Below are 16,597 nucleotides of genomic sequence, written 5' to 3'. Positions count from 1 at the left end.
GTTTGTAGGTGCTGGCTGAAATCACTATGCTCATAAATGCGCCATGAATAAATTAACTCGCTGAAAAGCAAAAGCCAAGCCAAACTAAAAGCCGAGCAAAAACAAAGGCGAAATGGGGTGGTGAGGTAAGGAGAGGAGAGAGCCTTAGATTTCAAACGAATGATAATAATAATTGAGGCAGCGACCCAAGTACTTGTACATTGGTTAGATAATAACACTGTACACGTACAAGCAAAAGTGTTTGTGTATGTGCTGGCACTGGGAGAAAAGTGGTGTTCTTAGAAATGGTTTTGAAGTTATCAGGGATCTACAAAATTAAATTATACATTAAATTATACATCTAGATTTTTACATTTAAAAACAATTTACTCTTGGTAGTATTGGAATTTATCAATTAAAAAGTATAAATAAATATTATTCTTGTTAACTAAAAATGTATGTTCCAAATGGTTTAAATTCCAATTTATTTAAAGTAAAACCTCTAAGTGTTTGTTTTTAAATATATTGTTAGCCATGTTTAATGAACATGGAACATATAAAATCCATGTTAACCAATTTAGGCATAAAGTAAAAACTCACATATAAAGAATTATTCAATAGCAAATAGCAATTCTAAATGCTTAAATTCCAATTAATTCAAAGTCAAATGCTTGAGCTTGTTTATTTTAAATAATTTTGTTAGACATGTTTATTGATTTCCCCATTGATTTCGGAGCAAGAGAAGCAACACAACAATCTAAGCAACCGCTTAGTTGCTAGACAACATCAAAATTCCCCGAAACAAAGGGGTCTCGCTAACAGCTTTATCGATACTCCAGGTAAACCCAGGTGACCCTGGGAGTTGGCTTTCGTTACCCGACAGGAGAAGACCATAAATTTCACCTTCAAGATGTCCGTCCACCGCATTAATCCCCGCCACCACTCCCTTGCCGCCCGGCAGAGGCAATCGCGGACCACCCGGATGACACGTCACACCATCTTCAGCTTGAAGAGACCCATCACCTTTCAGGTGCGCAAATCCTTGGTGGAATATGTGAACATGGAGCTGGCTGATATGGACACCTCGGTTTTCTATCAGCGGATTTTTATACTGGCCAAAAACTGTCATTTGACGCCCGTGGAATCCGAGGAAGAGCTGCCCGCCGAAGGGGTTCCTGTTCAAGCGGATCAGTTGGAACCGGAACCTCCAGCTGAAGGAGAGCACCTGCATTTCACAGAGGATGCCATCCTGGAGAACGATGAGAATGATTCACCCACCACCACGGTGACGGAATCTGCACGCCTTCCTCCGGCGCCCGATGAAGTTGCTCAGGAGGCGGCAGCGGGAACAGGACAGGAAGTGGTGACCCACACCTTTCGTTTCAGCGAGGAGGATCACGGCGGGGAAGAGGACTCCCTCGGCGAGGAGGAGGAACTGGAATTGGAGGCCCAGGCACCCGGTCAGCCCAAGGATTTCTTTGCCATCTTCAGCGAGCGACTGCAGGAGCTGCACAAGCAATGCAAAGAGGTGGCCATCACCACGGATCCCATTTGTGGTTTGTATCTCCACATGGGTGAGTACAGTATGCTGATGCTGGAGGCCTCTGAGGATATGATAGGCTGCTTCACCCGGGAACTGGCCAGCTGCGCCGAGAACTTTTGGCAAATGAACCGCGTCTTTCATATAGAGGATCATATACAAGAACTCTACACCAAGGATTTCATATTTCGCAGGATTCCCTCGGTATTTCTAAATGAAAAGTTCCCCACTTCCACGCCCACAGATGAGTATTTGATGGGCAAACAGCATTTGATCATCAAGGACAAACTATTGACTGTATGTCGCCTGATCTCCGAGGGCCATGGAGGTCAATTAGATCCAGATGCGGTTTCTATGAGGGAGAGCGATTTCGAGGAGGACTTGCTCAAGTCCAAGTCCAAAAGTTCCATTCAAAGCGATCATTTACCTGTGGATATTTACAGAAAACACCTACCCGAAATTCAACGCATCGAATTGGTTTTGGCCTCCACTCGGTTCTATTATGATCTAGATGAGTTTTCCAAGATTTACGGACGGGTGCCTTTTTCACCCGACGAGGACGGATTGTTTTGGCCCATTCAGAACAATTACACCCCACCGAACATCTTCCGGCGCACTCCTTATGATATTAATCTCACTTTCGGGGAATATGCCGCTGTGGCTGGGAAAAGGAGAACCCATGAGAGTCTGGTCGGGAGTTTCGAAGCCGAGGAGGAGTCTCCTGCAAAAACAGAGACTGCAGAGACTGGAGAGACTCCACCGAAAGCTGAATGAACTGTTCTGCTACTTTGTTTTAATGTGGTTTGAATGTTTTGTCTTTCAGCATTAAATAATATATATGAAAGAAAATATTATAAGATCTAAAGAATTCGCGTCTTCATTTTTCCTTCTGTTTAACCTTATGTTTAGTTTTTTACGAGGGAGAAAATAGGGATAAACAATAAACAATAAATAATAGTTGCTAAAGAATTCGCGGATTTAATTAAAGACAGCGAGAGAAAAGACAAAGAATTCGCGTTTTAATATTTTTTGTTAAGGTATTTGGCCAACTAAAGAGGATAAGTTTTATAGATTTATTTTTGTTCATCAAATTAGATCCTAAAGAATTCGCGTTTTCAAATGTAGGGGTTTCTTAAGGCATCTCTTTTTAGGTACATTACATTTTTAAAAGATACCTACATAAATGTTTTTTAAACGTTTTTTTTGAGTGTGCTGCCATCATCGTCATCAAGAAGGAGCGGCAGTTGTCGCTGTTATCTCTGAAACTCGCGCTCGGTTACAATGTTTTCGGCATTGTGCACATGACTGCATCTCATCCGGGGGCAGGTGGCTACTGGATACTGGATCTCTACATAGACATAGGTGTGGGGCTTTTGGTGTGGTTTTAGCCCATTCGAGGTTGTCTTGTTTTGGCTTGCCACTTGAATGGCTCGACTTTGTTAACATAAACATAAATTCGCGGTGTGAGTGCGCACATGTGTGTGGGTTGGCTGGCTGACTGCCTGAATGGTGAGCCTTTTAACATAAACCGCATCAGACGCCAGCTGTCAGTTGTAATACCGCTCGGGAGCTCTGAAGCTTGCAGCTGTCAAAAGCCGCTGCTGCCATTTAAAGTCACTTGACAGTGGGCCCGAAAAGAGGAAACACACAACAGCTTAGTGGGGATTGTTAAGGGTTGCCGAAATCGAATGGGGTTAAGCAGAGGTTGGCTCTAGAAAAGTTGCCTAATAAAGTTGAATATTTACTCACGATTAATCATTCCCCGAGGGGGCGAAGGCGAAAAGGCGTTAAATCGTGAATTTGTTCTGCAAATCGAATACAAGTTGTGTTGGTTTTTGTGTTTCGTTGAGATTTTATTTAACTTTTCTTTAAGGGGTGATAACAGGCTACAGGAAATGTCAACAAAATGTGTAAGATTTGATTTTTCCGTGTTTAATTAAAAAATGTTCCAAATAATTATTTTTTATTTTTAATCTAATAAATAAACTAAATCATTAGGATTTAATAAAAACACTTTTTAAATACAAAATGCTTAATTAATTTTGATGTTCATTTTTACCATTATCTTGATGAGATTCCCCTAAATTAAATTACCCCTTGTGGCTTAAAAAGGAGCGTTTGCCGCGACACCGTGTTTAGAAATTGAGCTGAAAAAGTTAATTAAACTTTGGACTTTGGACTTTGGGCTTTGGGCTTTTCACCTCGGCTCCACGATCCGCCTGCTGTTTTTGGGAGGAAGGTGGAGGACATGCCATGACAAGGACACAATTCAATCAAGCGCCACAGGAGCCGCTGCAGATACACAGACAGCGAGTGTCAGCGCATAAACAAGGACATTGCACTCCTGGGTGCCTCTGCACAGCCGGCAGGTGGGTTTCCTTTTTCTGCCCCGGGTTTTCCCAACGAGGGAGAAAGAGGAAAAGCCAAACATTTGCCGCTGCAGTTTTCATAAACTGCCAGACAGCAGAGGCAGCTGGAAAGGCGAGGAAAAAGAGGAAAAACAACCACATCAAGGTTGGCCGAGACAATGGCGATAAGCCGCTGCAGCAGTGTTTTCGATTCCGGAATTTTTACCCCTTTACCCAGGGAGACTACGTAGTACGTACTCCAAACTGCAGACTCCAAACTACGTAGTACTCCTCTGGCCGAGAATATTTCGCTTACGTGTGGCCCACAACTTGAGGCGCAAACTCATAAATTACACAGGCGAGCGAGAGGGCCAAAAAAAAGCAGCTAACATGACTTTTGGCTGCTGTTGCTGCCGCTGTGTTCTTGGCCCATCAAAAGTGAAACTGTTTGCTGCAGTCGCCAAAGGGGCGTTTGGGCGTGGCCTTAGCCTCCGCTTTACTCGGTCTGGGGCGCCAAAAGACCAGGCATAATTTAAGCCAAACTCAATTTTCGCATACCCTCGCCAAAGGAGTGCTATAAAAATAAAGGTATGGAGAAATCATTAAACTAGAAATATCTATTTAGAATTTAACTAAACATAGAGTAGGACTTAAAGTCTATAGTAGATTTCACATTATAACACTTTTAACTATAAGATAATAGCATTGAAAAAAGAAAATAATTTAATTATTAGGATATTCTATTATTGTATGATATTTCTTTTATTTATTTAATCAGAATTCAATTAAAGGAACAGTTAGAAAGTCTGTTAATTAATATTGAGTATTATAAATAAGAAACTCTGACCTAAAAATAACATTTAACTTATCAAAATACTAAAAATGTACTTATTTAAATTTATAGTTATTTAAATGGATTTAATTTTTGTTTCTTCTCTTGGTTTTTTTTCTAAAATAAAATAAATATACATTTTCTAGCACCTTATTATATTATTAAATTTATTTTAACTTGGTAAATTAATAAACGGCAGTAAATTTACAATAAATAAACTTCATACTTTTAGCATTTCTTGGTGGAAATTTTATTTTTCTTTTTTAGAGCAATCATAAAATCGGTTTTCTAAACTCTTGAACTTCTTCGTTTGCTTACAACACTTTAAAATAGCAGAAAAAAGAGGCTGGGAAATAGAGAGTGCAAACTAACTAAAATATATATTATGTGCTGTGTATACTATAAAAACGAAAACAATTTTGCGGCGCGATAAACGAATTTCCCGACTTTTGTTTTTGCTTGCTGCCTGCTAGCCAGCTTCTTCCGCCCTTTTGGCACGAATAGAAATTTTTGGCAGCAAAAGGCGAGTCAAGGATAAACATGGCAACGTTTCGCAGATTTGCAGGCAACAACAGAGGGGCTGGCCTAAAACGAGGAGGCAGTTTTCCCCGCCGACACGGGTCCAGATTGCATTTCCCGGACAAACGATTTTGGCAACTAAGTGCCGCCGAAAAAGAAGGGAAAGTTTCAAAAGGAGGAGAACTTTAGTCAGGATAAGATCTGAAATCCAATGGAGAAAACTGCAATTAGTCAAATGAGCAGGACGTGAACCATATTTCATTGGGATAAGACAACTTTTGACTTACGACTGGGAAGCAAGTCAACAAACAAACTTTTCCACAATTTATGCCTGCCGCAGTTATTGACTTTTGACTAAGAAGAAATTGCGTGGGCATCGTTCTGAACATTCACATTCATCATACGCCTAGTTGTGCACGCTTTAAATCAAATTAAATGCCTGGAGTTTAATTCCCAAAACAATCACAAACTTTCGCCATAAAAGGGACGCACGTCCTTAAACCAAAAAAAAAACGACTGCGGAAAATATGAAAGAAATTAAAAATAATAGCGCACATAAAACCACAAGCTGCCTGGGGATTCGGGGAAATTAAGCGTGAAAAAATCAGTGAAAATGCCTGGAAAATAGAGCGAAACCCATGCTGACTGACTGACTGGATGTCTGCCTGAATGGTTGACAGCCGCGTCTGGCCTTGGAAATCCAACCGTTCAGGCGCGTTTAATTTCGAGCATTATGGATATCTCAGTCCGAGGCTGTTTACATGCGTGTGTGTTAAAGCCTAATGTGCACTGGAAAAAAAGACCGCAAAGTAAGAGACAGACAGAGACGAATATTTATAAATTTAAAATCACCTGCAAATGTTTCTAAAATAAAGAACTATAATAAAATTAATAACTACTACGATTTTTGTAACGAATCTCTAGAAATTTGTTGTTTAAAATGGAGTTTCTCATACTTTTACACACCTTTTTAAATGATTTTTAAAATGGAGCTATATTTTTAGCTCTAATTACAGAATTAGTAGAAATAAAGTCCGGAAAAAGTATCCTAAACAAATTTTAGTCTTTAAAAATTTTAAATTTTAAATTAAGATTGTCTGTTTAATTATTTTCCCAGTGCAAATATGCATATTTGTCTGTTCGCGCTTTTGTTTATCTTGAATTTGCCTGTCGCCTTTTTACTTTTTACACACTTTTTCCCACATATTTATTATCATGTCGGTTTCGGTTTGCGTTTCCGTTTCCGCTGTTTTCCCGCTCTAATGAAAACCTCCAACTGTCCCTTTTTTTGGGGGCAGGCATGGCAAATGTTTATTATGTGATTATGCTCAAGTTTAGCGCCCGTAGCGCCGAGGTCTATCCCAGGAATTCCTGTCCTGTCCGGGGCTTTTCCTTTCCTCTACCCATTTTCCATTTTCCATTGACCGGCGGCAGGATTTGGCCTTTTGCCTGAATTTGTTTGTTGTTTTTGTTAAGGCTTCCTTTTTGCCTTCCTTTTTTTGATGCTTTAAAGCTTTTGTCATCCCTTATGGGCTGGATGCCTTTGGATTGTCGGGGTCCCTGCGTTGTCGTTTTAAATTACATTGTTACAAGTGTTTCGCTACTGTGTCTGTCAGTGTTTCTTCCCAGAATGACTAAAAACGATGATTTATAGGAGGCTGAGACTAAGCCAGCTCTAAAGGTTAAAGTTCAGGCATTAGATCAGGTTCTTTCTTATTTTTTTTCTTATAATTGGATGGCTTGGCCACCCCAGGGGTCACTCATTAAGCTGGAGTTCCTTAAGAAGTCCTTCTTAAAATTCTGTAAACAACACTCATTCCAATAAATACTCGACCGCCCCTTAAGTTAAGTAAAGTTTATTTTATTTATTTCATAAATATATTTTTAGCTTCCACTTCAAGTAGATGGATTTAATTATATATCTGTATAAGAAAGAGCTGGGCAAACACATCACACACTGCGAAACATTTGCCAAAGTAAACACACTGCGTTGCCATTAAAAAGCATTTCCAAGTTTTCGGGGGCTGCGGGCGCTCAGCGGGTGTCGGAAAATGGGAAATGTAAGCGGAAAATTAGGGGGAAATTCAGTGGCATTGTGCGAACAGTAGAAACACTGTTGTTCGTTACGCAGTAATTAACTGGTCTGTCACATAAGTCGCATTAACACAATGTTATAAATGTTCTTGCAGCTGCTTCTTCTGCTTCTTCTAGTGCCAAACATTGCATGTCAGGCACATTAAGTATACGCCACATGCGGCGCATTTACATAGATTTGCAATGTTCGTGGCATACGAAATGGCAGCCAGCTTATTAATTCCTCTTTCAGTGTGCGTGTGGGAAAAGTTTTTTCTTTTCCCTCTTTTTTCCCTCCCTAACTTTTGTCTTGAACTTGGCCCAATCTTTTCTGCTTCCATGCTAATTAATTAAAGCCTTATCCTGTTAAAGGATCATTCGGTTCTGCGTTCAGTTAATTAAATTGCCATGTGAGCGGCCATGAATTGAGTTAATTTGCGCAAATCCAATGCACAATCAAAAGCCGCAAATTATCTTCAATATTTTTCCTGCTGGCCGTTTCTGCAATTTTTCCCAGCGCAAATTGAGCGGGTAAAAATGCAAAAAAAAAAAGGCGGAAAAAATAATTCAGGTTGTCTTTTGATTTAATTTTGCGGCTGTTGGCCGTGACAAACCGGAATGCAACAGCCGGTGCAGAAAAACATTAATTTTAAATTAATGATTGCAGTTTATAAGTGTCATGTCACCTGATTCACTTGTTAAATTGATGCATCTCGTACAATATATTTAATTTCAGGAATTTTGCCGGCAAAAATCAACCTTTATCTTTGTCAGATTATCAATTTTTGCGATTGCCACAACATGTTCTCCCAGTTGGTTAAATAAAACCCAAAACACGCACACAATTATCGCCTCAAAATATTGATTATTAAGCGCATTTCGAATGCCATTTAAGTGAGTGCCACGCCCACACTCACAGACCGCCTCCTTTTTCCTAGTTTCCCTTTGTTGCTGTATTGTTTTTCCGTGTGACCCCGTGTGGGTGTTTGGCGAATTTTTTGCTCTGCTGCTTTGCATAAAAAGTGACAATCATTGTGTCTGTGTGGCTTTTCCCCCTTTTCCCTCGATTATTTTCCGCTTTCCCATTTTCCGCCCCGCTTTCCTGCACACTTGTTTAGAATGCAGAGCGCCATTTGCGGCTGCTAATGAAGTAATTTCCAGGCATATCACGCATAATCCAGGGCACGTGAGCTACTTACAATGTAATTCGTTGTCTATTTGTCTGATATTGAAAAACGTTCCTCACGACACTGCTCACGGCGAAAAAGGGGCGCTAAGCCACGCCCTCTTATCAAACCCCGCCCCCTTTTTTCTTGCCAACACACTTCTAATCAGTGGTGTTAGCTAGGGATTATTAAAAGTAGCTAGAATAGAAAGCAGTCCTAAGAAAGCTAGGTTTAAAGCTAAGCTTTTGAAAATTAGATAAATAATAATTAAATAATTACTTAAATTAAAGATATTTCAGAATACAAATACCAAAATTTTATTTATTTTTAAAAGAAATACTTATGACAGCATATAAATTTTAAAATCTCGACAGGAATTTGAATATTTATTAAATAAGATACTGTTAATTCTTAAACAATAAATTATAACCGATAATCCTAAAAACATTTTATAAATATTAGAAAATAAAAATAAAATTGTAATTGAAAAATTCTGTGTTGAGTATTTTCTCCTAAAATTTAAAGTATTGCCCGAAAATGTAGCCATTTTACCAACTCTATTTCTAGTGCCATGGAATGCTGCATACTTTCAGGCGCTCACCCAGGGTCGTCGGTTTGGTCTGTTCAAGTGCAATTCATTGTGATTATTACGTGCCATGGCATTGAAAACGCTTACTTGCACACATCGATAGAATAGCTCTGAATGGGCAAGTGAATGCCATCGTTTCGATCTCTGTGGCCCACAGAATGTTGGCCAAAATGGGCGGGAGTGGTGTTATTAATTGCTTACAGCATATTTCAATATGCCGATGTAAGCCTGTGCCAACCAACACAGAGAGCTTGACCATCATGAACAGCCGAACAGCTTAATAACTTAATGCCCGGAAAGGTTTCACACCCCAGGAATAATGGTGGCCAGGCAATACGGCCAATAAGTAACGATTACAATCTCAATTACTTCGACCTTCTGCGGCTGCCACGCCCCTCTTATCGAGGGGGCGGGCGGTGAAAATTAACTAGAATGGATATAGATTCCATGGCCCGGATCAATAAGCAAACACCAACTAATCTCTGGGGTCGAACTTACTCTAATTATACGCAACATAAAACTCACTTCCAAACAGAACTTGTTTCCTCTTTGGGTCCAATATTTATTGACTTGACTTGTCAGGGGGATTCGACGATTGCCTTAGTTTCCACTGGATTTTGTCATTAAAACTTGGTTTTAGTTTTTCCCGGACGCTGTAAAAACAAAATTAAATGGTGGAAAAATATTTGAGATTTTTATTTTAGGGCGTAACTTGTGAAATAAATATTTGTTCTACTCAATTAGCCATCTTTCTTTGGCACAATAAACTTTTGTAAAAATAAAATAAATTGTGACAGCATAATTGAAATATGTATATTTGAATAGAATTTACGTATGGCAAACATTTTAAGTGAGACAGTTAAAGGCAATTGAAAAGGTGTGGAGCTAACGCAAGAAACCAAAGAAATTTGAAACACTTTATGCCAATTTGAGCCGGTATAATTGATGTGGCAATTGAGACAGACATTTAAATAGCTATAGTCTGCTTCGAATGCAATTAGGAAATTTAGTTTAAAGTGACTGCAGATGTTTGACAAATTCGTTAAAAGAAGAATAGAAATCATTGCGTAAATATCTTGACAAAATGACTATAAATCATTGCCTCCTTAACAACCCCAATGATATTACGTATAAGCCGCGAGTGCCCTGCTAGCTTTTTATACTGCTTAAGCTCTCGCCTTTCTCCCCCAGTTATTTTCGGGGTGTTCTTTTTTTGTAAGCTGCACTACTTGCAGCGTAAAAAAGTGCAGAGGGTTAAGGCTATCTTTCCGCCGTCTGCTGAAGCATACCACATGGCGTATGCGCAATTTATGACACGAACAGACCCGGGAACTATGTGTTTATTGGGTACTGTCGGGAAAGGGAAGGGGTGTTGGGAGGGGGAGAGATTGTAAGGCCAGTGCGGAACATAAAAGTTGTGCGATAATAACGAGAGCTAATGCCGCACTCTAAACACTTTCCAAACTGCTTTACAGTTTTCCACTGCACTTGAAACTTTTGTCTAGTCAGCCAATGTTTTTTAAATTATATGTAGGTATGATGTTTGGGCGGTTAATGTATAGAAATGGTGTTGAATGATCAATTTTAAAAATTTAAAAAGTTTATTATAAGGCGTATAAAAACCTAATTTATTTTTTAAAAAATATTTATATTAAATTGTAGTCGAAATTTAATTAATTTAAATTTTTTCCCAGTGCCGCCTCATAAACTGACCCTGCATAATCTGTGCCTGCATTTTCCCGGTATTTTCCCAAGCAACTTAATTTCAGGGCTGTGAAGCTGACTAAAAATGTGTTCCACATAAAGCACTGCAGTCCTTAAATTTTCCCTGTCTTTTTCCTGGGCACCAGAAGCTGAGTCTCTGGCTCTGACAGCAGCAGCCAAGTTGTCAACAATGTTCTAGGGGGTATCTCAACTTTGTTGTGCGGGTTAATCATATGCAGAGGAGCCACCGAGATGGGGGCCACATGCATCACTCTGATTGTCCGAGCGTGTGCTGCTGGAAAACAAAAAAGTGCATTCAATCTTCGTCTATGTGGGTTTTGGCTTCCTCGAATGTGCCACAGATTGTTAAGGGGGTATGGGGATATTGTGCCCGGAAAATATTTGCAATGTGTGCCAGGCATTTGTCGTTCATTTTGTAACGAATTTCTCGGCTTAGATGAAGATGGAAGAGTTCAGGACGCACGCGCTAAGGTCCAGCTTGCTCCTTGTCGGTTGGTGGGGTGGTGATCTTGTCCTTAATTCTTCAGCCTCTATTCATTTTCAAAGAAATATATCAACTGCGTGCTACGACAAGAATTGGATAGCGGGAGAACAATCGTATACAGACAAACAGACAGACAAAAATAGGTAGAAGCTCCTCGAATATCCCTAGTAGTCCTCAGATGTTCTTAGAGGAATTGCGGATGCCCTCCCTGCCTTGGCCATTCTGCACCTGATCTCAACTTATTTATCGAATGGCCCCTTTTGGGATCGCTGAAAGGTTTTTACAAGGGAATCATCCTAATCTTAGGCAAACAAAGGGTTTTTCTAATACATTATAAAATATATTTTAAATCCTAATAAAACAACTTAATACTAACAGGCATAATGAAACAGATATAAATATAAATGCATGCAAATATCTTCGCTAGCGAGCGGGATTATATATAGGAATAACTGGCAATTATAAAAAGAATAAAATAAAAAATTTCTTTTCTAGATTAGAATATTTCTACCGAAAATAAAATAGACTCGAACATGAATAAAATTTAAATAGCTCGATTAACTAAAAATAAAATAACCAAAAAGAAACCTCGGAGAATTCAAAGGAAATGGGATATCGTTCAGCAGCCAAAATAATGCATTAACAATCAAAGAAAACAAGAGTCTGCGAATTCGCCGCAAAGACACTGACCCACATTTTAAATTGCCCTTGAATTTCAATTCCGCTGTTCCGGTAAGGGAGAGAGAGCTTGCCCTTGAAATTGCACGTATGCCATTCCCCGTTTATCCGTTATAGAGATGGCCGAGAAATTCTAATTCTTTTTACTTTCGCATTCGCTTAAAGGGACTTGGGACAGTGGGGCAAATATCGATCTTTTGGGCTTTGGTTTATAGAATGTATTTCTTTACTCGTGAAACTTCACTCACCAGAACTCGGGGGTTCCATCGACGAAAGCGCTTCCGTGAGGTTTTCCGATTGCTGTGAACATAAAAAAAACCAAAAAAATATACACTATTCTACCCACTGTACCCGATCAAGCACATCTCTGCAACTGCTTTTTTCACGGCACACTCTTCTCTTATCTCTCTTTCCTTTTTTTTCACTTCTTTTGGGCCTTTCGGGTTTTATCTATTGACTTTTGACTTTAACTTACATTTCCCGATTCTCCGCCTTTTCTTCGGGCCTTTTTTCCACTCTTGATGGGGTTTTCGTACACTAACACCACTAACACTAGTACAAAAAAAAACTTAATTTATTAATCCGACGACACGCATCCAGCCGGACATTTTCACTGCTTTTCTTAGATTTTTCCCGGCGTTTCCACTCCTTTTCCCGGTTCTTTTACGGCCACTCGGAGATCTTGCGACCGATGTCACGCACTGGCCAAGGAAAACTACTCTCTCATAATTCCACTCAAGCCCACCACACTGGAAGCTTTGCGAATTAGGGGAGAGAGACGAAGCGGGATTGACTGATATTTCGGCGAATTCAAACTCTGGTTGACTGAAGTTGAATCGACCAACTTTCTGGAGACTTGGCGGTTCGATTCGCAAAATACACCGGATTTGCCTACGCTCCTGAGATAGAAATTTGACAAATATGCCTTTCTCTTAGCGTTAAATAACGATAATTAAAATCAATAATGTTCCCTTTGGGGAGATGGGGGGTCGTCGTTTCGCTTGCAGCGGCTCGCTCCCGATCATGGGTGTATAATTTATTCAGCATTAAGCGCCAAACCTGAGTAATACAAAAATTCTAGATGGCTGCTACTTGTAAGTCCCTGACTGGTTGTAAGCTTACCCTAATTTTAGGATTCAGCGCAGATTTTTGGTTTCCAGATTGAATACCTTTCGAGATTTTCCGTTTAGTGTTTCTGGGCCGTTTAAACTGTTGCACACACTGAAATTTACTATCACGTTTAGCTACCGATTCGACTTAACATTTTTCTCGTGGGAACTTACTTAAACCCAACTGCACTCTGCGACTGCCAAAAACGGAAAGAATCACTGTGGCGCGCGGATCCAGGTTGGAGTCACCACCGCTCTCCCAGACTATGACTTCGCCATTTTGGCAACCTTGACAATTGGCTCTGTTGCCTCTTTGTCTCCGAATTCTATCCCCTCCAGAGTTTCCTCCTCTGCCCCACTGGTAATACCCCAGCCGAAAAGTAGATGGCGGCACCACCACCGTTTGACCCCTAGGTGGCTCTGCTAGCCCCTTTTATCTGCCACAAGCGTTACAAATCACCCCCTCCACAAGATCAGTGTTGGGGATGATACCCCCAAGACTGATACCAACACGCTGGAGGCAGTTGATTATTGCCTCATATCCTTTGCATGATACCTTCCAACAAAGTGGCCTTGTAGATCCTCCAAATCATAATACGAATTTCCCACCTTTTTGCGCACCCTAGCCTTGACATAACTTGGGCCCAGCTTGGCATTATATCCCGCTTGGAAATTGCTTTGTTTATAATTTTTACGAAACACTTCTTGGCCAACACTATAGGAAATTTCTCTAGAGCGGAGATTGTAAAGTCGCTCATTTTTGGCGTTCTGTTTTTTCATTATTTCAACGGCTTTCCCCCGTACCAATTCCAGAGAATCTTCCTTAGAGAAAGCCACAGAACGATCCTGCAACAATCCCAACGCCCTCAGCAACTTATAAGTTGACCCAGACCCAACAAACTGTTGCCCAAATACCATATAGTAGGGACTTGTACCCAAGCTAGAATGTACGGCCGATCTCAACGCACAACAAATGCTGCTCAGTTCTTCGTCCCAGTTCTTTTGGTCGGGCCTAACGTACGATCGAATAGCCGCTATGACCGATCTGTTTACCCGCTCAGACGCATTAGATTGCGGCGAGTACACTGCCGTAAAAGTGTGACCCACTTTATAGCTACGTAAAAACTTTTGAAATGCGTCAGATTTGAATTGGGACCCATTATCAGAAACTATCGTTTCGGGTACTCCAAAGGTGTGAAACAATTCCTGTTGCAGATCTTTAATAATCACATCAGCCGTTAATTTTTTTACGGCCTTTAAGAAGACGAATTTGGAATAGTGATCCAATACGATAAAAATGCCAATATTACCGCTTTTGGAACGTGGATACGGCCCCAAAAAGTCCATATATATTCTTTGAAAGAATCTCTCCGACTCTGGAGGTACACCCATGGGCGGTCTTTGCACGGAATTTGGTGCTTTGGTCATCTTGCACGTATCACAGGCTAACACATAAGATTTCACATCTTTAATCAATCCAGGCCAATAATAATACCTTCGCACTCGCTCTAGTGTTTTGTGAATTCCACCGTGTGAAGCCATGGGGTGATCATGTGCATTCTTTAGGACCTCCTGAATTAAGCCTTTTGGAATCCAAAGTTTCCAGATAAACTGATCGTGCAAAGCATCACCCGTAGAAAATTCCGTCTTCTTGTACACTAAGCCATCGACTACTTTAATATCTGGCAATTTATCGTTGTTAGATTTCACCCCGTCAGCAAAGTCTTTATATTCTGCCGAGTTAAACTCTGCTGAGTCCAAATCGACCAGTAATCCTTGATTTGCATCTAGCGATGCCATCTCTTCGTTCACTCGCGATAGTGCATCCGGCACAACGTTCAGTCTACCGCTACGATGCTCGATCTTGAACTTGAAGGCTTGTAACTTCAGCGACCAACGAGCCAATCGCGAGTGTAAGTCCGTCTGCGTCATAAGCCATTTTAACGAGGCATGATCCGTGATAACAGTAAATTCGTGGCCCTCCACGTAAGCCCTGAACCTATTGATACAAACTATTGCCGCCAGACATTCTTGTTCCGTGACGGAATAATTCCGTTGAGCCTTGTTTAACTTTTTCGAAACGAATGCTATTGGGTATTCATCGCCCTCGCTAGTTTTTTGTACCAATACTCCCCCGACACCGGATTTGCTGGCGTCACACTGCACGAAGAATGGCTTCCCAAAATCAGGACTTCGGAGAACAGGTGCTGAACATAATCTACCTTTTAGTTCTTCAAATGCTTGTTTTCCTTCGGGGGTCATCACGAACTTCCGTCTCGGCTTTAATAGATCTGTCAGGGGCGCTGCTACCGACGCAAAGTTCTTGATGAACTTGCGATACCATCCGACCATTCCTAAAAATCGTCGGAGGCTTTTCAATGATGTTGGCAGTGGAAACTCGGTCATCGCGGATATCTTATCCGGGTCAGTTTTTATAACGCCCTCTCCTACGATGTGGCCCAGGTATCTCACCGAACGCATGCAAAATTTACTTTTCTCAACATTAAGCGTGAGACCTGCTGCCTTGATGTGGCCAGCAACTATCCCCAATACCCTTAAATGTGACTCAAAACCATCAGAAACGATTAACAAGTCGTCGAGATAAACGAAAACTTCATTTCTTAATTCTGCCGGGATGACTTTATCCATCAGACGTGTCATGGTTTGCGAAGCATTTGTCAGACCAAAAGGCATGACTTTGTATTGGTAAAGCGGCTTTCCGGGTATGGTAAAGGCCGTCTTGTCACGAGAATCTGGGTCAAGGGGTACCTGCCAATATGCGTCTTTTAAGTCCAAACTAGATATATACATGGCCTTCGGTAAGCGCCCTAGAATACCGTCTATTTGTGGAAGAGGATAAGCATCTTTTCTGGTAACCGCATTAACCTTTCTACTGTCTAAACAAAGTCGAACCTTCCCCGGTTTTTGAACCAAAACCACTGGTGACGACCACGGGCTATCTGATTCTTCAATCACTCCCAGCTTAAGCATCCGATCCACTTCTGCATATAAAAGTTTTTCCACAGCTGGTGACACTGGGAAATGACGCTGCTTCACGGGCTTAGCATCCCCAACATCAATTGAATGAGACAGGACGGAAGTTTTCCCTAAACCAGATACGGAAAATGAAGGAAACTTGCTAATGACTTTTTTCAAATCCTCGTCTTGCTGAGCTGAAAGATCATGGGTTGAAGATACTATTTCGGAAATTTCCATTTCTGGTGGTAGCAACTGGAATTTGGACCAAAAATCAATACCCAAATATAAATCTTGGCTAAGGGATGGAATCAAATGCAGATCCAGTGTCTCTTCTTGATCTCTATATCGGACAGGGGTATTAATTCGTCCCACTACTTCTTGTTTTTTTCCATCTGCAGTATTTACTGAAGACAGCCCTCGTTTGAACGGTATTCGACTTCTTAATATTTGCTGAGCCAGATTTCCACCTATAACGCTTACCGCAGCTCCAGTATCTAATAGACCCAAAACTATCCGATCTAAGACACGCACTTCGGCATAGGGACGTTTATCTTTTTCCTTAAAACGAATTGCATT

The 16,597-nt window shown here is 40.7% G+C and overlaps 1 protein-coding gene across 1 annotated transcript; it reads left to right on the top strand.

The window, feature by feature from the left end:
- Nucleotides 1-716: 716 nt before the first annotated feature.
- LOC108070259 (uncharacterized) lies at nt 717-2,387 on the top strand. Its single transcript, XM_017160657.3, has one exon. The coding sequence runs from the start codon at nt 890-892 to the stop codon at nt 2,291-2,293; it is 1,404 nt and encodes a 467-aa protein (XP_017016146.2). The 5' UTR covers nt 717-889; the 3' UTR covers nt 2,294-2,387.
- The last annotated feature ends 14,210 nt before the right edge of the window (nt 2,388-16,597 follow it).

The sequence above is a fragment of the Drosophila takahashii genome, chromosome 3L (assembly GCF_030179915.1).
Source record: "Drosophila takahashii strain IR98-3 E-12201 chromosome 3L, DtakHiC1v2, whole genome shotgun sequence".
Taxonomy (NCBI): domain Eukaryota; kingdom Metazoa; phylum Arthropoda; class Insecta; order Diptera; family Drosophilidae; genus Drosophila; species Drosophila takahashii.
The sequence above is the reverse complement of the archived record's forward strand: the minus strand, read 5'-3'. Positions and strand labels throughout refer to the sequence as shown.